We start from the raw sequence: 18,856 nt of genomic DNA, 5'->3' as shown, positions 1-18,856 counted from the left end.
ACAGGGCTGCCCAGATCATCACAGATTCCAGGTGCCCTCCACTTGTTGCCTCTCCATCCCTCAGCATGTGGTTTTCCAGGCCATTATCCCCATGGTGAGGGATAGATCAGCCTCCTCTGTCCATGTTTCAGCCAAGGGGAAGAGGAAAGGGGAAGAGGAGAAGATGCCTTTTGTCATTAAGGGTATGGCCAAACAGTGTGCATATCACTTCTGTGCATGCTGAACTTAGCCACCGGGCCACACCTAGCTGCAGGACACACAGAGAATGCAGTCTTTAACTGGAAGTCATGTTACTACAAGGAAGTAGGGGACGTGGGTCTGGGGAAGAACTGCTGTTCTCTGCTTGATGGTTTGCTGCTGAAGGTTTTTGTTTTGTTTTTGTTTTGAACCTGGGTCTTCTGTGCTTCAAAGGCTGAAATTTTGAGTCTCAGACTCTTCTATCTAGAGGTCTCATGCCCAGCGTGGTCCATGGACCAGCAGCATCAGATTCATTCAGGGACTTGTGAGAAACACAGAATCTCAGGCCTCTTTTTTGACCAGCAGAGTCAGCATTTGCTTTTTCCAGACCTGGGACCCAGGGGAGGCAGACACTGTTGGTCTGAGGAACACTTTGGAGTAGCAGGTGTCCACGTCACTGCATTTCACACTTTCCTGTGCACACAGATCACCCAGGGCCTTGTAAAAATGCAGATTCTGATTGATCAGTTCTGGGGAGGGGCCTGACAGGTTGCATTGCCACCAACTCCCAGGCAGTGCTGGCGCTCCTGGCCCATGAAGTACTCTTGGAGCAGCAGGGGTGTAGAGTCTCCAAGGTCCCTGACAGCATTGAGCAGTATCTCAGAGCTGCTATAACCAGTTGCCACCAAACAGAGGGCTTAAAACAAGGGGAATTCTATTCCTTCGCCATTCTGGGGCCCAGAAATCTGAAATTAAGGTGTCTGCAGGGCCATGCTTTCTCTGAAGCCTCTTGGGAGAGTTTATCCTGGTGTGGCGAGAAATCCTTGGTGTTCCTTGGTTTGTAGCCACATGACTCCAGTCTCTGCTTCTGTCACCAGGTGGTGTTGACCCTGAGCTGTCCATATGCCTCTTTTCTTATAGGGATGCCAATAATATCAGTTTAAGGATCCTACTCATCCTCATGGAGGTCTTAATTACATCTACAAAGACTCTATTTCCAAAAAAGTTTACATTCCCAGGGACCAGGGCTTAGGTCTTCCAGAGGTAGTAGAGCCTACAACAGTCTCCTTTACTCTCTCATGCTGGCTCCTCTGGAATCCCACTCGGGCTCTAACCTGACTTCTTGCTTCTGTGCTGCCCAGATGTGAACGAGTGTGCAGATACCACCACGTGCCCAGCTTATGCAAAATGCACTGACACTCCAGATAGTTACTACTGCACTTGCAAACGAGGTTTTCTATCCAGCAATGGAATGGAACAATTTAAGGGCCCAGGAGTGACATGCATAGGTGAGTACATGCAACCTCGTAACCCTTCAGCATTTTGTAGGAAAATCGGGTGGAAGCTGGTGGGGTAGTGCATGTAGGTATTCTTTCTTTTCCCTCAAATATTATTTGCACCCTCTCTCCCTCTCTGACCATTGTTTTCCTTTCTTTTTCTATAATGACCACAATTCCTGCTCACTAAAACTTCCAATGATTCGGAGCTGGTGTTAGCATGGAAATAAAAGTAAAAACCATGCTATTTGTTTATGTCCAGAAATAGCGGCTGTTTTCATTTTGGGAGAACTCCTTTTCATTGCCTCTCCATGCAGAAAACAAGAATTTCTAACATTCACTGAATACCTGGTCCCCTGTGGAGGGCTCTCAGCGCATTTTTACATGAAACTGAGTCAGGTTTGTGATAATCTCTAATGTACAGATGAGGAAACTGCTTGGAACCCCAAAATGATGCATTCATGGTCATGTGGTTGAACTGGCCTCCAAACCCACATCTTGCAGAATCTAACAGCAATCTCTGAATCATGTCATCTAGTTGTAAGCTGTTGGGGGAAGGTATTTACCCTCTCTAAGCCTCAATGTTCCCATCTGTAGAGTGACTATAGAATAATAACTACATCAAAGGATTTTGGGAAAATTAAATGCAGTCACGTATGCTATGGGCATATGCAAGAAGTATCACTAACATAAGTCGTATGAATTGAAATAGTTCCTAGAAGGAGTGAGGTTATTTTTTTTTGTTTTTTTGTTTTTTTTTAAATTTATTTATGATAGTCACGGAGAGAGAGGTAGAGACACAGGTAGAGGGAGAAGCAGGCTCCATGCACCGGGAGCCCGACGTGGGATTCGATCCCGGGTCTCCAGGATCGCGCCCTGGGCCAAAGGCAGGCGCTAAACCGCTGCGCCACCCAGGGATCCCAAGGAGTGAGGTTCTTTATCTGCATTTCTTCCTTTTAGATCTTGATTCTCCCCTCAACAGTCAATATATGACTGTCACCTCTGAATATAACCAGCAGTCCAAGCCAACTTTTTTATCCCAGGGACCAAATAGTAAATATTGTGGAGGTTGCAAGCCATAGGATCTGTCTCAGAAACTTTAATACCCCAGTTGTAGTGGGAAAGCAGCCATAGATGATATACAAATGAATGATGTGGCTTTGTCCCAATAAAACTTTATTTATACAAACAGGCAGTGGACTGAATTTGCCTCACAAGCTATAGTTTGCTGGGCTCTGAAGAAGATAATTGGTTTCTATTGTTGTAGTTCCCTTGGAGCCCCCAAACCTTCTTTATTTTGGAGTTACAATTTATGGGTTATTCAGTAAGCTTCAGTAGTCCTGATGGGCCCTGGTTTTAAACTTTGGATTCAAATCAACATTCCCCATCTAGCAAAGTATGTATCCCACAGCAAGGATTTCATCCACTTTATCCTGTGTGGTGCCTGATATCTAGTGAGTAGTCAGGTGATATTTGTGGAACGAAGGAACACATACCTTATTCTTTATGTCAACCCCAGATTTAATCAGCCTTTATCACTTGTTCCTAATGTTTTACTACTTCACAGAAAGGTGGAACAAATATTCCTGAGGTTTGATCCTGATGTACAGTGGCAGCTCCAGATTTCTGTGTAGGAGAGGCCCAGTTTTCTGGGAGAGGCTATAAGAGACTCGCCTTGAAGCTGTATTTGCATGCCATGGATGTTGCAAGGGTTTAGGATGACTTGGCAGAGCAGGGCTGAAGGAGACTTGGGGCTGGACCACCCCACTGTACTACGACTGCACAATTTTATGGGCCTTCCACTGAGTAAATTGCTCTCTGGGCTTTTAAAGTTTTTTTAAGCTGCTTCTTTTTAATCTACTGCTGAGTAGCAGAACACCCGCCAACTTAGTACATCCAAACAAGGGCAATCGTTTATTTTGCTCATGGATATATCTGTCATTTTGGTTGAGTTTGGTGATGTGGCTTGTCTCTGTTCCATGCAGTGTCAGCTGAGTTGGCTCAAGTGGGGGCTGGAGGATCCACTTGAAAGAGAACACACTCACATGGCTGCTCAGCTGGTGCTGGCCTTGGGCTGTCTGCCCTCAGGGCTGAGGGCTGGAGCTCTGGTTCTTCTTCTCATAAGTTGTTTTCTCATGGCTGGTTGGGCTTCCTCACAGTATGGTGGCCAAGTTCCGAGAGAACAAGGAGGAAGTGCATGGTATCTTTATGACTTAGTGTTACCACCCTCATAGTCCCATCATGCTCAGATACAAGGGGAGTGGATACAGACTCCACTGCTTGCTGGATGGACTACAAATACACATAGAATGAAGGGCATACAGCATGGCAGACATCACTTCTGTTATCTTGAAAAACAATGTGCTACACAAGATAAGGCAATTTTGTAACTCCACCTCTTTCTGGATCCAGATATAGATGAGTGTTCTCAAAGCCCCCCACCATGTGGTCCCAACTCAGTCTGCAGAAACCTTCTGGGGAGGTACAAGTGCAGCTGTTGGCCTGGTTTCTCTTCTCCCACTGGAAATGACTGGATCCTGGGAAATCCAGGTCGTTTCATCTGCACAGGTAATGCTCTCAGGCATGGGTCTCTGGGGGACAGTGACCTCTCTTGAGCTGGGTACGTGTGCCTCTCACCTTAGACACATCATCTTTGGTCTGTTCACTCTCCTCCACTGCTCCTCAGACATCAATGAATGCCTCTCCAGTGGGGTCTGCCAAGAGCATGCTGAGTGTATCAACACCTCGGGAAGCTACAAGTGCAGATGCCAGGTTGGATTCATCGCTCACAACTCCATTTGTAAAGGTATGGAGGTCCTGCTTTTCTTTATTTACCTACCTAATCCATTGAGAACCACCTCCGTTGATGATCATGTGAAGTAGGGATTATGATCTTCAGTTTGGGGATGAGGAAATTAAGGCTCAGAGTATTGAAGTAACTTCCCCAAGGACACACAGCTGTTCAGTAGAATAGCCAGGATTTGAAGTACTGCCGAGGACCTACTAAGAGACAGGTAGTGGGTCAGGCTGTACTGGAGAGTAATGAAGGGCTTGTCTTTGCAGTCATATTCTCTCAAGGGATGCTGGCAATGTCTGGAGGCATTTTAATTGCCATAACTGGTCGTATTCAAGGGGGCTTGTGGGTGCTCTCTGTTCTAGTGAGGAGAGGCTAGAGATGCTGCTAAACACCCTGAAATGCACGGAATAGCTTCCCTACACCCCAAACTAATCTGGTCCCAGATACCAGTAGTTCTGAGGTAGAGATGCTCTGTAGTAGGAGATGCTCAGACTCAAACTTCACAATTTTTTCCCAAAAGAAAAAATTCACATAGAATGAAGGGCATACAGCAGAGCAGACATCATTTCTGCCATCTTTGAAAATACAATGTGCTGCACAGTTTAAGAGAATTTTGTAATTCCAATTCTTTCTGGGTCCAGATATAGATGAGTGTTCTCAAAGCCCCCCACCATGTGGTCCCAACTCAGTCTGTGAAAACCTTCTGGGGAGGTACAAGTGCAACTGTTTGCCTGGTTTCTCTTCTCCCACTGGAAATAACTGGATCTCAGGAAATCCAGGTCGTTTCATCTGCACAGGTAATGCTCTCAGGCATGGGTCTCTGGTGGACAGTGACCACTTGCGTTGGGTACGTGTGCTTCTCACCTTAGACACACTATCTTTGGTCTGCTCACTCTCCTCCACTGCTCCTCAGACATCAATGAATGCCTCTCCAGTGGGGTCTGCCAAGAGCATGCTGAGTGTATCAACACCTTGGGAAGCTACAAGTGCAGATGCCAGGTTGGATTCATTTCTCACAACTCCATTTGTAAAGGTATGGAGGTCCTGCTTTTCTTTGGGTTATTAATCCATTAAGAACCTACTTAATCCATTAAGAACCACCTCACTTGATCATGTGAGGTAGGGATTATGATCTTCCATTTGGGGATGAGGAAATTAAGGCTCAGAGTATTGAAGTGACTTCTCCAAGGACACACAGCTGTTCACTAGAAGAACCAGGATTTGAAGTCCTGCTGAAGGCCTACAATGAGACAAGCAGTGGGTCAGGCAGTACTTGAGTGTAATGAATGGCTTTGTCCTGGCAGTTATATCCTCTTAAGGGTTTCTGGCAATGTCTGGAGGCATTTTGAGTGTCATAATGGTGGTATTCAAGGGGCATTATGGGTGCTACTGTGATCTAGTGAGGAGAGGCCAGAGATACTGCTAAATACCCTGTAATGCATGGAGTAGCTTTTCTACGCCCAAAAATAATCTGGGCCCAGATGCCAGTAGTTTTGAGGTAGAGAAACTCTGTCCTAGGAGTTGCTCAGATTCAATCTCAGGAATTTTTTCCTAAAAGTATTGGACTCAAGTCTTAAGAGTTACCCTCGACTCTTTACCCCCACTCCCATCTCTATATTAAATCAGTCATCATATCTTAGGGAATTTCCCTGCTAAATATGTCTTAAAACTCTCCATTCTTCCCCATCTTGGTTCAGGCTCAACTACTACTTTAGCAACCTCCGCACTGGGCTTTCTCTTCCTTTAGTCTTGTCCTTTTGAATTCATCCTTCAAACTGCAGCCAGAATATTTTCACAAGATGCAAGCGCTCCATCTTCCTGATTCTGGTGCAGTACTACTATTCTCCATGCTCATTGGTACAGAGGGTGACTCCATCAAGCAAGTCATGGAGTGATCAAGTCCTTATCACATGCCCTTGGCTTGGAGTGAGAGATATTGGAAATCCTTTCTAATTTTTCTGATCCATTTATAGCGGTTAGGTACTGCTGAGTAACAAGTTACCCTGAAAGTCAGTGGCTAGAAACAAATACCATCTATTTAGCTTTCTATTCTGTGCATTGGAAGTTTAGGTTGGGCTTTGCTGGTCAGTTCCTTGGGTCTCTCATGTGCTTGTTCATATATCTGTGGTCAGCTATGGGTCAGCGTGTTTCATCTCAGCCGGCGACCTCCCATGAAGGGGGTTATCAGGGATGATCCATCAATACCATTATGAATGATAAAAATGAGCTGAAGCAAATAAATCTCTAGAAATCTAATTTTGGAACTGACATCACATCATTTCTTTAAAAAAATTTCTTTATTGGAGTTCAATTTGCCAACATATAGCATAACACCCAGTGCTCATCCTGCCAAGTGCCCCCCTCAGTGCCCATCACCCAGTCACCCTAACCCCCCACCCACCTCCCCTTCCATTACCCCTTGTTCATTTCCCAGAGTTAGGTGTCTCTCATGTTTTGTCACCCTCACTGATATTTTCTTTTTTTTATAAACTTATTTTTTATTGGTGTTCAATTTGCCAACATATAGAATAACACCCAGTGCTCAGCCCGTCAAGTGCCCACCTCAGTGCCCGTCACCCAGTCACCCCCACCCCCTGGCCACCTCCTCTTCCCCCACCCCTAGTTCATTTCCCAGAGTTAGGAGTCTTTCATGTTCTGTCTCCCTTTCTGATATTTCCCATTCATTTTCTCTCCTTTCCCCTTTATTCTTTTTCACTATTTTTTATATTCCCCAAATGAATGAGACCATATAATGTTTGTCCTTTTCTGATTGACTTACTTCACTCAGCATAATACCTTCCAGGTCCATCCACATTGAAGCAAATGGTGGGTATTTGTCATTTCTAATGGCTGAGTAATATTCCATTGTGTACATAGACCACATCTTCTTTATCCATTCATCTTTCGAGGGACACTGAGGCTCCTTCCACAGTTTGGCTATTGTGGACATTGCTGCTATAAACATCGGGGTGCAGGTGTCCGGGCGTTTCACTGCATCTGTATCTTTGGGGTAAATCCCCAGTAGTGCAATTGCTGGATCGTAGGGCAGATCCTTTTTTAACTTTTTGAGGAACCTCTACACAGTTTTTTAGAGTGGCTGCACCAGCTCACATTCCCACCAACAGTGCAAGAGGGTTCCCCTTTCTCCACATCCTCTCCAACATTTGTTGTTTCCTGCATTGTTAATTTTCCCCATTCTTACTGGTGTGAGGTGGGATCTCATTGTGGTTTTGATTTGTATTTCCCTGATGGCCAGTGATGCGGAGCATTTTCCCATGTGCTTGTTGGCCATGTCTATGTCTTCCTCTGTGAGATTTCTGTTCATGTCTTTTGCCCATTTCATGATTGGATTGTTTGTTTCTTTGGTGTTGAGTTTAATAAGTTATTTATAGATCTTAGATACTTGCCCTTTATCTGATAGGTCATTTGCGAATATCTTCTCCCATTCTGTAGGTTGTCTTTCAGTTTTGTGGACTTTCTTTCTTTTTTTTTTTGTGGACTTTCTTTTGCTGTGCAGAAGCTTTTAATCTTGATGAAGTCCCAATAATTCATTTTTGCTTTTGTTTCTCTTGCCTTCATGGATGTATCTTGCGAGAAGTTACTGTGGCTGAGTTCAAAAAAGGTGTTGCCTGTGTTCTCCTCTAGGATTTTGATGGGGTCTTGTCTCACATTTAGATCTTTCATCCATTTTGAGTTTATCTTTGTGTATGGTGTAAGAGAATGGTCTAGTTTCATTCTTCTGCATGTGGATGTCCAATTTTCCCAGCACCATTTATTGAAGAGACTGTCTTTTTTCCAGTGGATAGTCTTTCCCGCTTTTTTGAATATTAGTTCACCATAAAGTTGAGGGTCCACTTCTGGATTCTCTATTCTGTTCCATTGATCTATGTGTCTGTTTTTGTGCCAGTACCACACTGTCTTGATGACCACAGCTTTGTAGTACAACCTGAAATCTGGCATTGTGATGCCCCCAGCTATGGTTTTCTTTTTTAATATTCCCTTGGCTATTCGGGGTCTTTTTTGATTCCACACAAATCTTAAGATGATTTGTTCCAACTCTCTGTAGAAAGTCCATGGTATTTTGATAGGGATTGCATTAAACGTGTAAATTTCCCCGGGTAACATTGACATTTTCACAATATTAATTCTTCCAATCCATGAGCATGGAATATTTTTCCATCTCTTTGTGTCTTCCTCAATTTCTTTCAGAAGTGTTCTATAGTTTTTAGGGTATAGATCCTTTACCTCTTTGGTTAGGTTTATTCCTAGGTATCTTATGCTTTTGGGTGCAATTGTAAATGGGATTGACTCCTTAATTTCTCTTTCTTCAGTCTCATTGTTAGTGTATAGAAATGCCACTGATTTCTGGGCATTGATTTTGTATCCTGCCACACTGCTGAATTGCTGTATGAGTTCCAGCAACCTTGGGGTGGAGTCTTTTGGGTTTTCTATGTATAGCATCATGTCATCTGTGAAGAGGGAGAGCTTGACTTCTTTGCCAATCTGGATGCCTTTTATTTCTTTTTGTTGCCTGATTGCTGAGGCTAGGACTTCTAGTACTATGTTGAATAGCAGTGACACCACATCATTTCTGCTGCATTCTATTGTTCAGTGAAAGTCATAGGCCAGCTAGATTCAAGGTGTGGGGAAACACCTTTTTGACTTGGGTTTTCATTTCCATTGATCAGATGTGGATGAATGTGCTGATCCCAGAACTTGCCCAGAGCATGCCACTTGCCACAACAGTCCTGGAAGCTACTCTTGTGTCTGCAATGTAGGATTTGAATCTAGTGGTGGAAAGGAACGCCTCCTGGGTTCAGGAGAGATATGTGGAGGTAGGTGGAAGGAGTCTGTTGGCAAACGAGGTCCAAGTCTGTTTGCCAAGACAGCTGTGGTATGGGAGGGATTAGGATGAGTCTTAGCCAAGCTTACAGCCCTCACCTGCCAAGCCAATGTCAATAATCCCTCATTCATTCATTCATTCACTCACTCATTCAACAAATACTTCCTGAGTACCTAGTATACACCAGGCACGATTCTAGAGATGGTGGATGCAGCAGTAAATAACAGAGTACAAACTATTTGTTCTCCTGGAACTCATCACCTAGTGTTGGGTAGATATATGGCAACATAAATACATGAACATATCATGTGCCAAGAATACTTGAAGGAAATAAAGATAAATAAGGCAGGAGCTGCATAGGGAGAGCTTGAGGTGAGGGTCTATTTTTAATAGAGTGGTAAGGAAAGGCCATGCTGGGAAGCTGGTATTTGAGAAAAGATATAAAGGGCATGGGGGAGTGAGACATTTGATTTCTGGTGATCGGTGTTCCAGGAGGAGAAAACAGCAGGTACAGAGGCCTGGAGACTGGATCCCAGAAAGCGTTAAGCTTTTCCATTCTTGTACCCATTGTCTTCCCAACAACCTGATGGTGTCAGTGTATTTTATACCCATTTTACAGATGAGGAAATTGAGTCTCCATTGGGGTGGAGAAACTCTTCCACAGTTAAATAGACAGGAAATAGGGGAATCATAATCTATACTGTGCTGAGTGTGACTTCACACCCTGTGCTCTAACCATCATGCAATTTCAGCCTCCAAATGAGGCTGCAATGTCCAGCAACCCAGCATGGGGGCTTGCATAGGGCCAGCATGGACTTAATCTCCAAATTCCCAGATTCTGACTCAAGACAGTCTGGGGAGATGTCTGGTTCTTGAGCCTCTTCCCAGGCCTAAGAAGCCTGAAAACTTCCCTTTTCTTCTTTTAAGGGCACTAATCCTATTATCAGATCTCATCTTAATCCAATCATCTTACAAGGGCCCATGTCCAAACACCATCCCACTGAGTGTTAGGGCTTTGCCATATGAATTTGGGGAGACCTAACTGAGTCCACGGCCCCCTGGAACACACAATGAACAGGCACAGAGCCAGGCTTTGAGCCCAACCTGTCCATGCTCTCTATGCCTCCAGTTAGACGCCTCTCAATTATTATTACTGATGATGTAGTGATTCCTTGGAAAGGAATTGAGATGTATTAAGGACAGAGTGGGGCAAGTGGGTTCAGGCCTGAGGGAGCAGAGAAGGAGACTTCATGAACCTACCAGTAGTCAGTGATCTGGATCAGAAATGACTATGGGATTAGAACAGAAAGGTGAGCTAGGTGAGCTTAGGTGGGACCAGACTCTTGATGTCTGCCGTGTTCTAATGAAGAGCTTGGTTTTTTTCCAGAGCTGTAGAGAGCCTCATCTGGAGATTTGTGTGGGTCACAGACATGTCTCTTTGCACTTCCTTTCAATAGTGTTTAAGAGGATGTGAGCAGATCCCAAGAGACTCACTGGCTTGAGGCAAGGTGGGGCTATGCACTGCCATGGCCTCGGCATCCTTCATCCTTTTGACTTAGATCACTTTTCTGCTTAGATGTGGATGAATGTGCCAGGAACTCAACTATTTGTGGCCTCAACTCTGTCTGTACCAACATCCTGGGAAAATATAATTGTTCCTGCCTGCCTGGGTACTTTTCGCCTGCTGTTTGGACTCCTGAGAAACCAGAAGATTTCATATGTACAGGTAATGCTCTCAGCCATCCTGAGAATTTTCAATGGCTATCAAACTACCTTGAAATATAGTGGCTTCCCACTGCTTTGTGCTTACTCATGATTCTGTTGGCTGACCACTTGGGTTTTCTGGGGGCCCTGGGATGGTTGCCCGGTCCAGAATGGCCTTGTGTACATGACTGGTAGTTGGTGCTGGTCTCTGGCTGGGAGATCAGCTGGGCCCCTCAGTTTCCCTCATGGGCCCGTCCTCATAGCTTCTTGGGCTTCCTCAGATCATGGAAGCTGGTTTTCAGGAAGGGAATGTACAAGGGGAAGAAAGCAGAAACTCTGGGTTCTTTTTTTTTTTAATTTATTTTTTATTTGTGTTCAATTTACTAACATACAGAATAACCCCCAGTGCCCGTCACCCATTCACTCCCACCCCCCGCCCTTCTCCCCTTCTACCACCCCTAGTTCGTTTCCCAGAGAAACTCTGGGTTCTTATAAGACTTGTGCTTACAAGTCACAGAACATTACCTCTGCCTCATTCTCCTGGTCACAATCATGGGGCTAGCGTAGATGCCAAGGAAGGGGGAATTAACTCACTATCTCACTGGGGAAGCAAGAAGGGCACACAGGAAGTGGAGGAATTGATGGTGGCCATCTTTGGAGGATCTACTCTACTGCAGAACATGTCTTATGTTCTTTGACCCCCCAGGGGAAATGCATGCTTCTTTTCATTAAAAAATGTTCTATTTCTTTTCACTCATTATTTTCACCAGCTGCTGACATTGTTAGAGGCAGGACAATAGAGAGGCACATTTGAAAGGGACCTTATATAAATTAATAGAGCACTCTGGGCTCATAGACATTTTTTCAGGACCCCATTCCAGTCCAATTATCACCGCTTTTATTTGTTTTACCTACTCAACAAGTTTCACTTTGCATGAAGGGAGGTTTTCTCGGTCAATACAGTTTGGAAAACCATGCACCTAGTCCAGCTCCATATGCAAAATATGAACTCCATTTGTGCTATTTCTTTTTTAAAAAGAATATTTTATTTATTTGAGAGAGAGAGAAAGAGAGAGAGGACATGAGCTTGGGGGAGGGGCAGAGGAGAGAGGAAGAAGCAGGCGCTTTATTCCAAACCCTGGGATCATGACCTGGGCTGAAGGCAGGTGCTTAACTGACTGAGCCACCCAGGCACCTCCCATTTGTGCTATTTCTGATGAGAGTTCACCTCCTGGATGTTTAAATGAGTCTGTAAGTGGAGAGCTCACTATTAAAGGACAGGCACTCTTTGGTTAGAGATGTTTTCTGTGATACCAGGAGGAAAACCACTTCCCTGTACCTTAACTGTGGATCATTCTTCTGTCCTTTGAGATCTCCAAATTAGTCTATACTCATATCATAAGGAATTCTTCCAACCCTCCATGGTAAAGCCCAGTGCATATTGAGCAGGCGGTTAGTGGATTTTGCCGGTTTTATCCTGTTTTGTGAGCTGATATAGGAATATGAAAATTTTTGCTCTTACTTCCCTCCTGATTTTTTTCCCCAGGACATTCTATTACATATATCCTCTATGGCTCAGAACCCCCCCCTCCACCCAGAGGGAGAGGTAACTCCTTATTGTCACAGTGACCTGGCATCAACTTGCATTAATACACCAGGTTTCCTCAACTTTGCTGCTATTGACATTTTGAGCTAGACAATTCCTTTTTTAAAATATATTTTATTTATTTATTCATGATAGACAGAGAGAGAGAGAGAGAGAGAGAGAGAGAGAGAGAGAGAGGCAGAGACACAGGCAAAAGGAGAAGCAAGCTTCAAGCCAAAAGCCTGACGCGGGACTCGATTCTGGGATTCCAGGATCGTGCCCTGGGCCAAGGCAGGCGCCAAACACTGAGCCACCCAGGGATCCCCTTTTTCATATTCAAATTCAATTAGCCAACATATAGTACATCTTAGTTTCAGATGTAGTGTTACATATGTCACTTGTGTATAATAACACCTAGTGCTCATCACATGAGGTGCCCTCCTTAATGCCTATCACCCAATTACCCCATCCTGCCACCCACCTCCCATCCAGCAGCCCTCAGGTTGTTTCCCAGAGTTAAGAGTCTCCCATGGCTTTTCTCCCTCTCTGATGACTTCTCACTCAGTTTTCCCTCCCTTCCCCAGTGATTCTCTGCGCTAGATAGCTCTGTGTGGTGGAGGGCTGTCCTGGGCGCTATAGGATATTTGGCAGTATCTGTGGTTTCTACCCACTAGATCACAGTAGTACACCCTCTAACCCTGGCCCAGTCAAACAACCAAAGATGTCTACAGATATTGTCCTTGTCCCCTGGCAGGGGTACAGGGGGCAAGCCTCCCTCAGTTGAGAATCATTAGCTTAACATAAAAGAATTTCTGACTCTCATTGCCATCCAATATAGACATACCTGGCCAGTGGGCAGCTTTTCTCCACATGGTGATAAGGGATCCATTTTCCTCACATCTGTTGGTTTCTATATCACTTCTGACATTGGAATCGCTGGTTCAGCCAGTGGTGAGAAAAGAGAGAGAAGGGACACCCACTTTGTACCACCTTGGCCCAGAAGTGACAAATGTTGTACTTGCTCCCCTTCTCTAAGTGAAAACCAGTCATGTGGCCCCATGTAGTTGCAGAGATTTCTGGGAAATGTCCTTGCTTGGGACACCATGTCTTAGGGACAACTCCATGCCTTGGAAATGTGACTTTTGTAGGATTGACTTTTGACTTTTGTAGGATTGCTAGCCACCTGCCTCATGCCCATTCTCTACCCTACAGATATTGATGAGTGCCTTCACTTGTGCCCTTCCTTTTTAAAAAGATTTTATTTATTCGTTCATGATAGACACAGAGACATGGAGAGAGAGGCAGGCAAAGGAGAAGCAGGCTCCCTAGGTGAAGTCTGAGTGGGACTTGGTCCCAGGACCCCAGGTTCATGACCTGAGCCAAAAGCAGATGCTCAACTGCTGAGCCATCCAGGTGTTCTCACATGTGCCCTTTCCAATGCAACTTGCACCAACAGCCCTGGGAGCTACTTTTGTACCTGCTCTCTTGGCTTTATACCAAGCAATGGACAGCTAAGCTTCACAGACCAAGAAGTCAAATGTAGAGGTGAAATGAGGGTTTGCTGAACATCCTCGGAAAGACATATCTCTTGGTTCTTCTGGGTTGTTTGATATTTTCAAGTTCTTTGCAGATATTGATGAATGCTCCCAAGATCCATCACCATGTGGTCCCAATTCTGTCTGCATCAATACCCTGGGCTCCTACAGCTGTAGATGCAATAAGGGCTTTCGTCCCAATCCAGGAGGCTCCTCAAACTTCACCTGCCAAAGTAAGCATCTCCTTGTGTCCCTTCACAATGGAATCAATCTGGGTTTGGTGTGGTGGGGAAAATGATCATTAAAAAGCTAATGATACAAAAAAGCAACTATATTTAAGATAACTGTCATAAAGAAGGAGCGCATGTAGATTTCGAGGTGTCAGGGGAGGCTTGTTTTGGGGGAAAGATACTAAGGCAAGACCTGAGGAGTGAATAGGAGCTTGCCAGATGAGCAGAGGCAAAGGGAAGAGCACGAGCAAAGGCCCTGCAGTGGGAAGTCCTGGACATTGAGAGTAATAGGAAACGAGGCTTAAAGATGTGGTTGGGTCTGGTCCCTGGGGCTTTGTGGGTCCTGTTAAGTGATTTGGATTTGAATTCTGAGTGCAACAGGCAGCACTGTAGGCAGCAGTAGGGGTAGATGATCAAATACGTGTTCAGAGATGGCTACTATATGGAGAAGAGGTTGCAGTGGACAATGGAGGATTTAGGGATGCAGAATCCAGAGGAGGATCTGTACCAAGCATAGCCGTGGTGATAGAGAAAAGCAGGTAGATGCCAAATGCTTCTTGGACAGAGAACCAACAGGGCCTGTGGACCCCCTGGATGTGAGGGTGAGGACTAAACAGGCAAACCGAGGTCCAGGGAGGTGCAATCACTTGTCCCAGAGCTGGACTGGCTAGGATGTTGTTTTGACTGTTTCCACAGAAACCAAACAACAACTTAGAAATTTAGCTCTTAGAAGGACATTCTTTTTTTTTTCTGTGCTCATTTCTCTGTATTTGCAGCTTTTTTATAAATTTATTTTTTATTGCTGTTCAATTTGCCAACATATAGAATAACACCCAGTGCTCAGCCCGTCAAGTGCCCCCTTAAGTGCCCGTCACCCAGTCTCCCTCACCCCCCGCCCTCCTCCCCTTCCACCACCCCTAGTTCGTTTCCCAGAGTTAGGGGTCTTCATGTTCTGTCTCCCTTTCTGATATTTCCTACCCATTTCTTTTCCTTTCCCCTTTATTCCCTTTCACTATTATTATTATTCACTATTATTTATATTCCCCAAATGAATGAGACCATATAATGTTTGTCCTTCTCCGATTGACTTACTTCACTCAGCATAATACCCTCCAGTTCCATCCACGTCGAAGCAAATGGTGGGTATTTGTCGTTTCTAATGGCTGAGGAATATTCCATTGTATACATAAGCCACATCTTCTTTATCCATTCATCTTTCGATGGACACCGAGGCTCCTTCCACAGTTTGGCTATTGTGGACATTGCTGCTATAAACATTGGGGTGCAGGTGTCCCGGCATTTCATTGCATCTGTATCTTTGGGGTAAATCCCCAGCAGTGCAATTGCTGGGTCGTAGGGCAGATCTATTTTTAACTCTTTGAGGAACCTCCACACAGTTTTCCAGAGTGGCTGCACCAGCTCACATTCCCACCAACAGTGCAGGAGGGTTCCCCTTTCTCCACATCCTCTCCAACATTTGTGGTTTCCTGCCTTGTTAATCTTCCCCATTCTCACTGGTGTGAGGTGGGATCTCATTGTGGTTTTGATTTGTATTTCCCTGATGGCAAGTGATGCGGAGCATTTTCCCATGTGCATGTTGGCCATGTCTATGTCTTCCTCTGTGAGATTTCTGTTCATGTCTTTTGCCCATTTCATGATTGGATTGTTTGTTTCTTTGGTGTTGAGTTTAATAAGTTCTTTATTAATCTTGGAAACTAGCCCTTTATCTGATACGTCATTTGCAAATATCTTCTCCCATTCTGTAGGTTGTCTTTCAGTTTTGTTGACTGTATCCTTTGCTGTGCAGAAGCTTTTAATCTTGATGAAGTCCCAATAGTTCATTTTTGCTTTTGTTTCTTTTGCCTTCGTGGATGTATCTTGCAAGAAGTTACTGTGGCTGAGTTCAAAAAGGGTGTTGCCTGTGTTCTCCTCTAGGATTTTGATGGAATCTTGTCTCACATTTAGATCTTTCATCCATTTTGAGTTTATCTTTGTGTATTGTGAAAGAGAGTGGTCTAGTTTCATTCTTCTGCATGTGGATGTCCAATTTTCCCAGCACCATTTATTGAAGAGACTGTCTTTTTTCCAGTGGATAGTCTTTCCCGCTTTGTCGAATATTAGTTGACCATAAAGTTGAGGGTCCATTTCTGGGTTCTCTATTCTGTTCCATTGATCTATGTGTCTGTTTTTGTGCCAGTACCACACTGTCTTGATGACCACAGCTTTGTAGTACAACCTGAAATCTGGCATTGTGATGCCCCCAGCTATGGTTTTCTTTTTTAAAATTCCTCTGGGTATTCAGGGTCTTTTTTGATTCCACACAAATCTTAAGATGATTTGTTCCAACTCTCTGTAGAAAGTCCATGGTATTTTGATAGGGATTGCATTAAACGTGTAAATTTCCCCGGGTAACATTGACATTTTCACAATATTAATTCTTCCAATCCATGAGCATGGAGTATTTTTCCATCTCTTTGTGTCTTCCTCAATTTCTTTCAGAAGTGTTCTATAGTTTTTAGGGCATAGATCCTTTACCTCTTTGGTTAGGTTTATTCCTAGGTATCTTATGCTTTTGGGTGCAATTGTAAATGGGATTGACTCCTTAATTTCTCTTTCTTCAGTCTCATTGTTAGTGTATAGAAATGCCACTGATTTCTGGGCATTGATTCTTTTCATAAATCTCCTAACTGTAGATGGAACAGGGTGACAGGGCTGCCCAGATCATCCCAGCTCCCAGGTGCCTTCCACTTGTTGCCTCTCTATCCCTCAGTATGTGGTTTTCCAAGCCAGTATTCTCATTGTGAAGGATAGATCAGCCTCCTCTGTTCATGTTTCAGCCAAGGGGGAAGAGGATAGGGGAAGTAGAGAAGATATTTATTCTCATTAAGAGCATGGCCAAACAGTGTGCATATCACTTCTGTGCATGCCCATTGGGCAGAACTTAGCCATGGGGCCACACCTAGCTGCAGGACACACAGAGAATGCAGTCTTTAACTGGAAGTCATGTTACTACAAGGAAGTAGGGGATGTCGGTCTGAGGAAGAACTGCTGTTCTCTGCTTGATGGTTTGCTGCTAGAGGTTTTTGTTTTGTTTTTGTTTTGAACCTGGGTCTTCTGTGCTTCAAAGGCTGAAATTTTGAGTCTCAGACTCTTCTATCTAGAGGTCTCATGACCATGGCGTGGTCCATGGACCAGCAGCATCAGATTCATTCAGGGACTTGTGAGAAACACAGAATCTCAGGCCTCTTTCTTGACCAGCAGAGTCAGCATTTGCTTTTACCAGACCTGGGACCCAGGGGAGGCAGACACTGTTGGTCTGAGGAACACTTTGGAGTAGCAGGTGTCCACGTCACTGCATTTCACACTTTCCTGTGCACACAGATCACCCAGGGCCTTGTAAAAATGCAGATTCTGATTGATCAGTTCTGGGGAGGGGCCTGACAGGTTACATTGCCACCAACTCCCAGGCAGTGCTGGCGCTCCTGGCCCATGAAGTACTCTTGGAGCAGCAGGGGTGTAGAGTCTCCAAGGTCCCTGACAGCATTGAGCAGTATCTCAGAGCTGCTATAACCAGTTGCCACCAAACAGAGGGCTTAAAACAAGGGGAATTCTATTCCTTCGCCATTCTGGGGCCCAGAAATCTGAAATTAAGGTGTCTGCAGGGCCATGCTTTCTCTGAAGCCTCTTGGGAGAGTTTGTCCTGGTGTGGCCAGAAATCCTTGGTGTTCCTTGGTTTTAGCCACATGACTCCAGTCTCTGCCTCTGTCACCAGGTGCTGTTGTCCTTGAGCTGTCCATGTGCCTCTTTTCCCTTTCTTAAGAATCGTCATCATATCAGATTAAGGGACATCCTACATCTCTTATCACAGTAAGGGCCTCCTACACATCCTCATGGAGGTCTTAATTATATCTACAAAGACCCTATTTCCAAATAAGGTTACATTCCCAGGGACCAAGGCTTGGGTCTTCCAGAGATAGTTCAGCCTACAACAGTCCCCTTTACTCTCTCATGCTGGCTCCTCTGGAAACCCACCCTGGGGCTCTAACCTGACTCTTCCTTCTGTGCTGCCCAGATGTGAATGAGTGTGCAGATACCACCACGTGCCCAGCTTATGCAAAATGCACTGACACTCCAGATAGTTACTACTGCACTTGCAAACGAGGTTTTCTACCCAGCAATGGAGTGAAGCAATTTAAGGGCCCAGGAGTGACATGCATAGGTGAGTACATGCAACCTTGAAACCCTCCAGCATTTTGTAGGAAAACGGGTGGAAGCTGGTGGGGTAGTGGATGTAGGTACTCTTTCTTTTCTCCCAAACATTATTTACTCCCTCTCTCCTTCCCTGACCATTTTTTCCTTTCTTTTTCTATAATGATAACAATTCCTGCTCTAAAACTTCCAATGATTCGGAGCTGGCATTAGGATGGAAATAAAAGTAAAAACCATGCTATTTGTTTATATGCAGAAATAGCGGCTGCTTTCATTTTGGGAGAACTCCTTTTCATTGCCTCTCCATGCAGAAAACAAAATTTTCTAACATTCACTGAGTACCTGGTCCCCTGTGGAGGGCTCTCTGTGCATTTTTTTTTTTAAGATTTCATTTATTTATTCATGACACACGCACACACACACACACACACACACAGAGAGAGAGAGAGAGGCATAGACATAGACAGAGGGAAAAGCAGAAACCATGCAGGGAGCCCGA

The 18,856-nt window shown here is 44.6% G+C and overlaps 1 protein-coding gene across 12 annotated transcripts in view; it reads left to right on the top strand.

The window, feature by feature from the left end:
- ADGRE1 (adhesion G protein-coupled receptor E1) overlaps window positions 1–18,856 on the top strand; it is a 61,966-nt gene that overhangs the window by 12,595 nt on the left and 30,515 nt on the right. For 2 of the 12 annotated variants that reach the window (XM_025457256.3, XM_035702835.2), the window contains 9 exons: window positions 1,320–1,466; window positions 3,867–4,022; window positions 4,141–4,260; window positions 4,893–5,048; window positions 5,165–5,284; window positions 8,940–9,086; window positions 10,671–10,820; window positions 14,014–14,151; window positions 18,221–18,367. In XM_025457256.3, coding sequence (XP_025313041.3) covers window positions 1,320–1,466; window positions 3,867–4,022; window positions 4,141–4,260; window positions 4,893–5,048; window positions 5,165–5,284; window positions 8,940–9,086; window positions 10,671–10,820; window positions 14,014–14,151; window positions 18,221–18,367 — 1,281 coding nt within the window. The remainder of the gene's footprint in view (window positions 1–1,319; window positions 1,467–3,866; window positions 4,023–4,140; window positions 4,261–4,892; window positions 5,049–5,164; window positions 5,285–8,939; window positions 9,087–10,670; window positions 10,821–14,013; window positions 14,152–18,220; window positions 18,368–18,856) is intronic. The other 10 variants (XM_049097896.1, XM_049097899.1, XM_049097898.1 and 7 more) reach the window with 10 other exon arrangements.

Source organism: Canis lupus, chromosome 20 (assembly GCF_003254725.2).
Source record: "Canis lupus dingo isolate Sandy chromosome 20, ASM325472v2, whole genome shotgun sequence".
NCBI classification, from domain to species: Eukaryota; Metazoa; Chordata; class Mammalia; order Carnivora; family Canidae; genus Canis; species Canis lupus.
The sequence above is the reverse complement of the archived record's forward strand: the minus strand, read 5'-3'. Positions and strand labels throughout refer to the sequence as shown.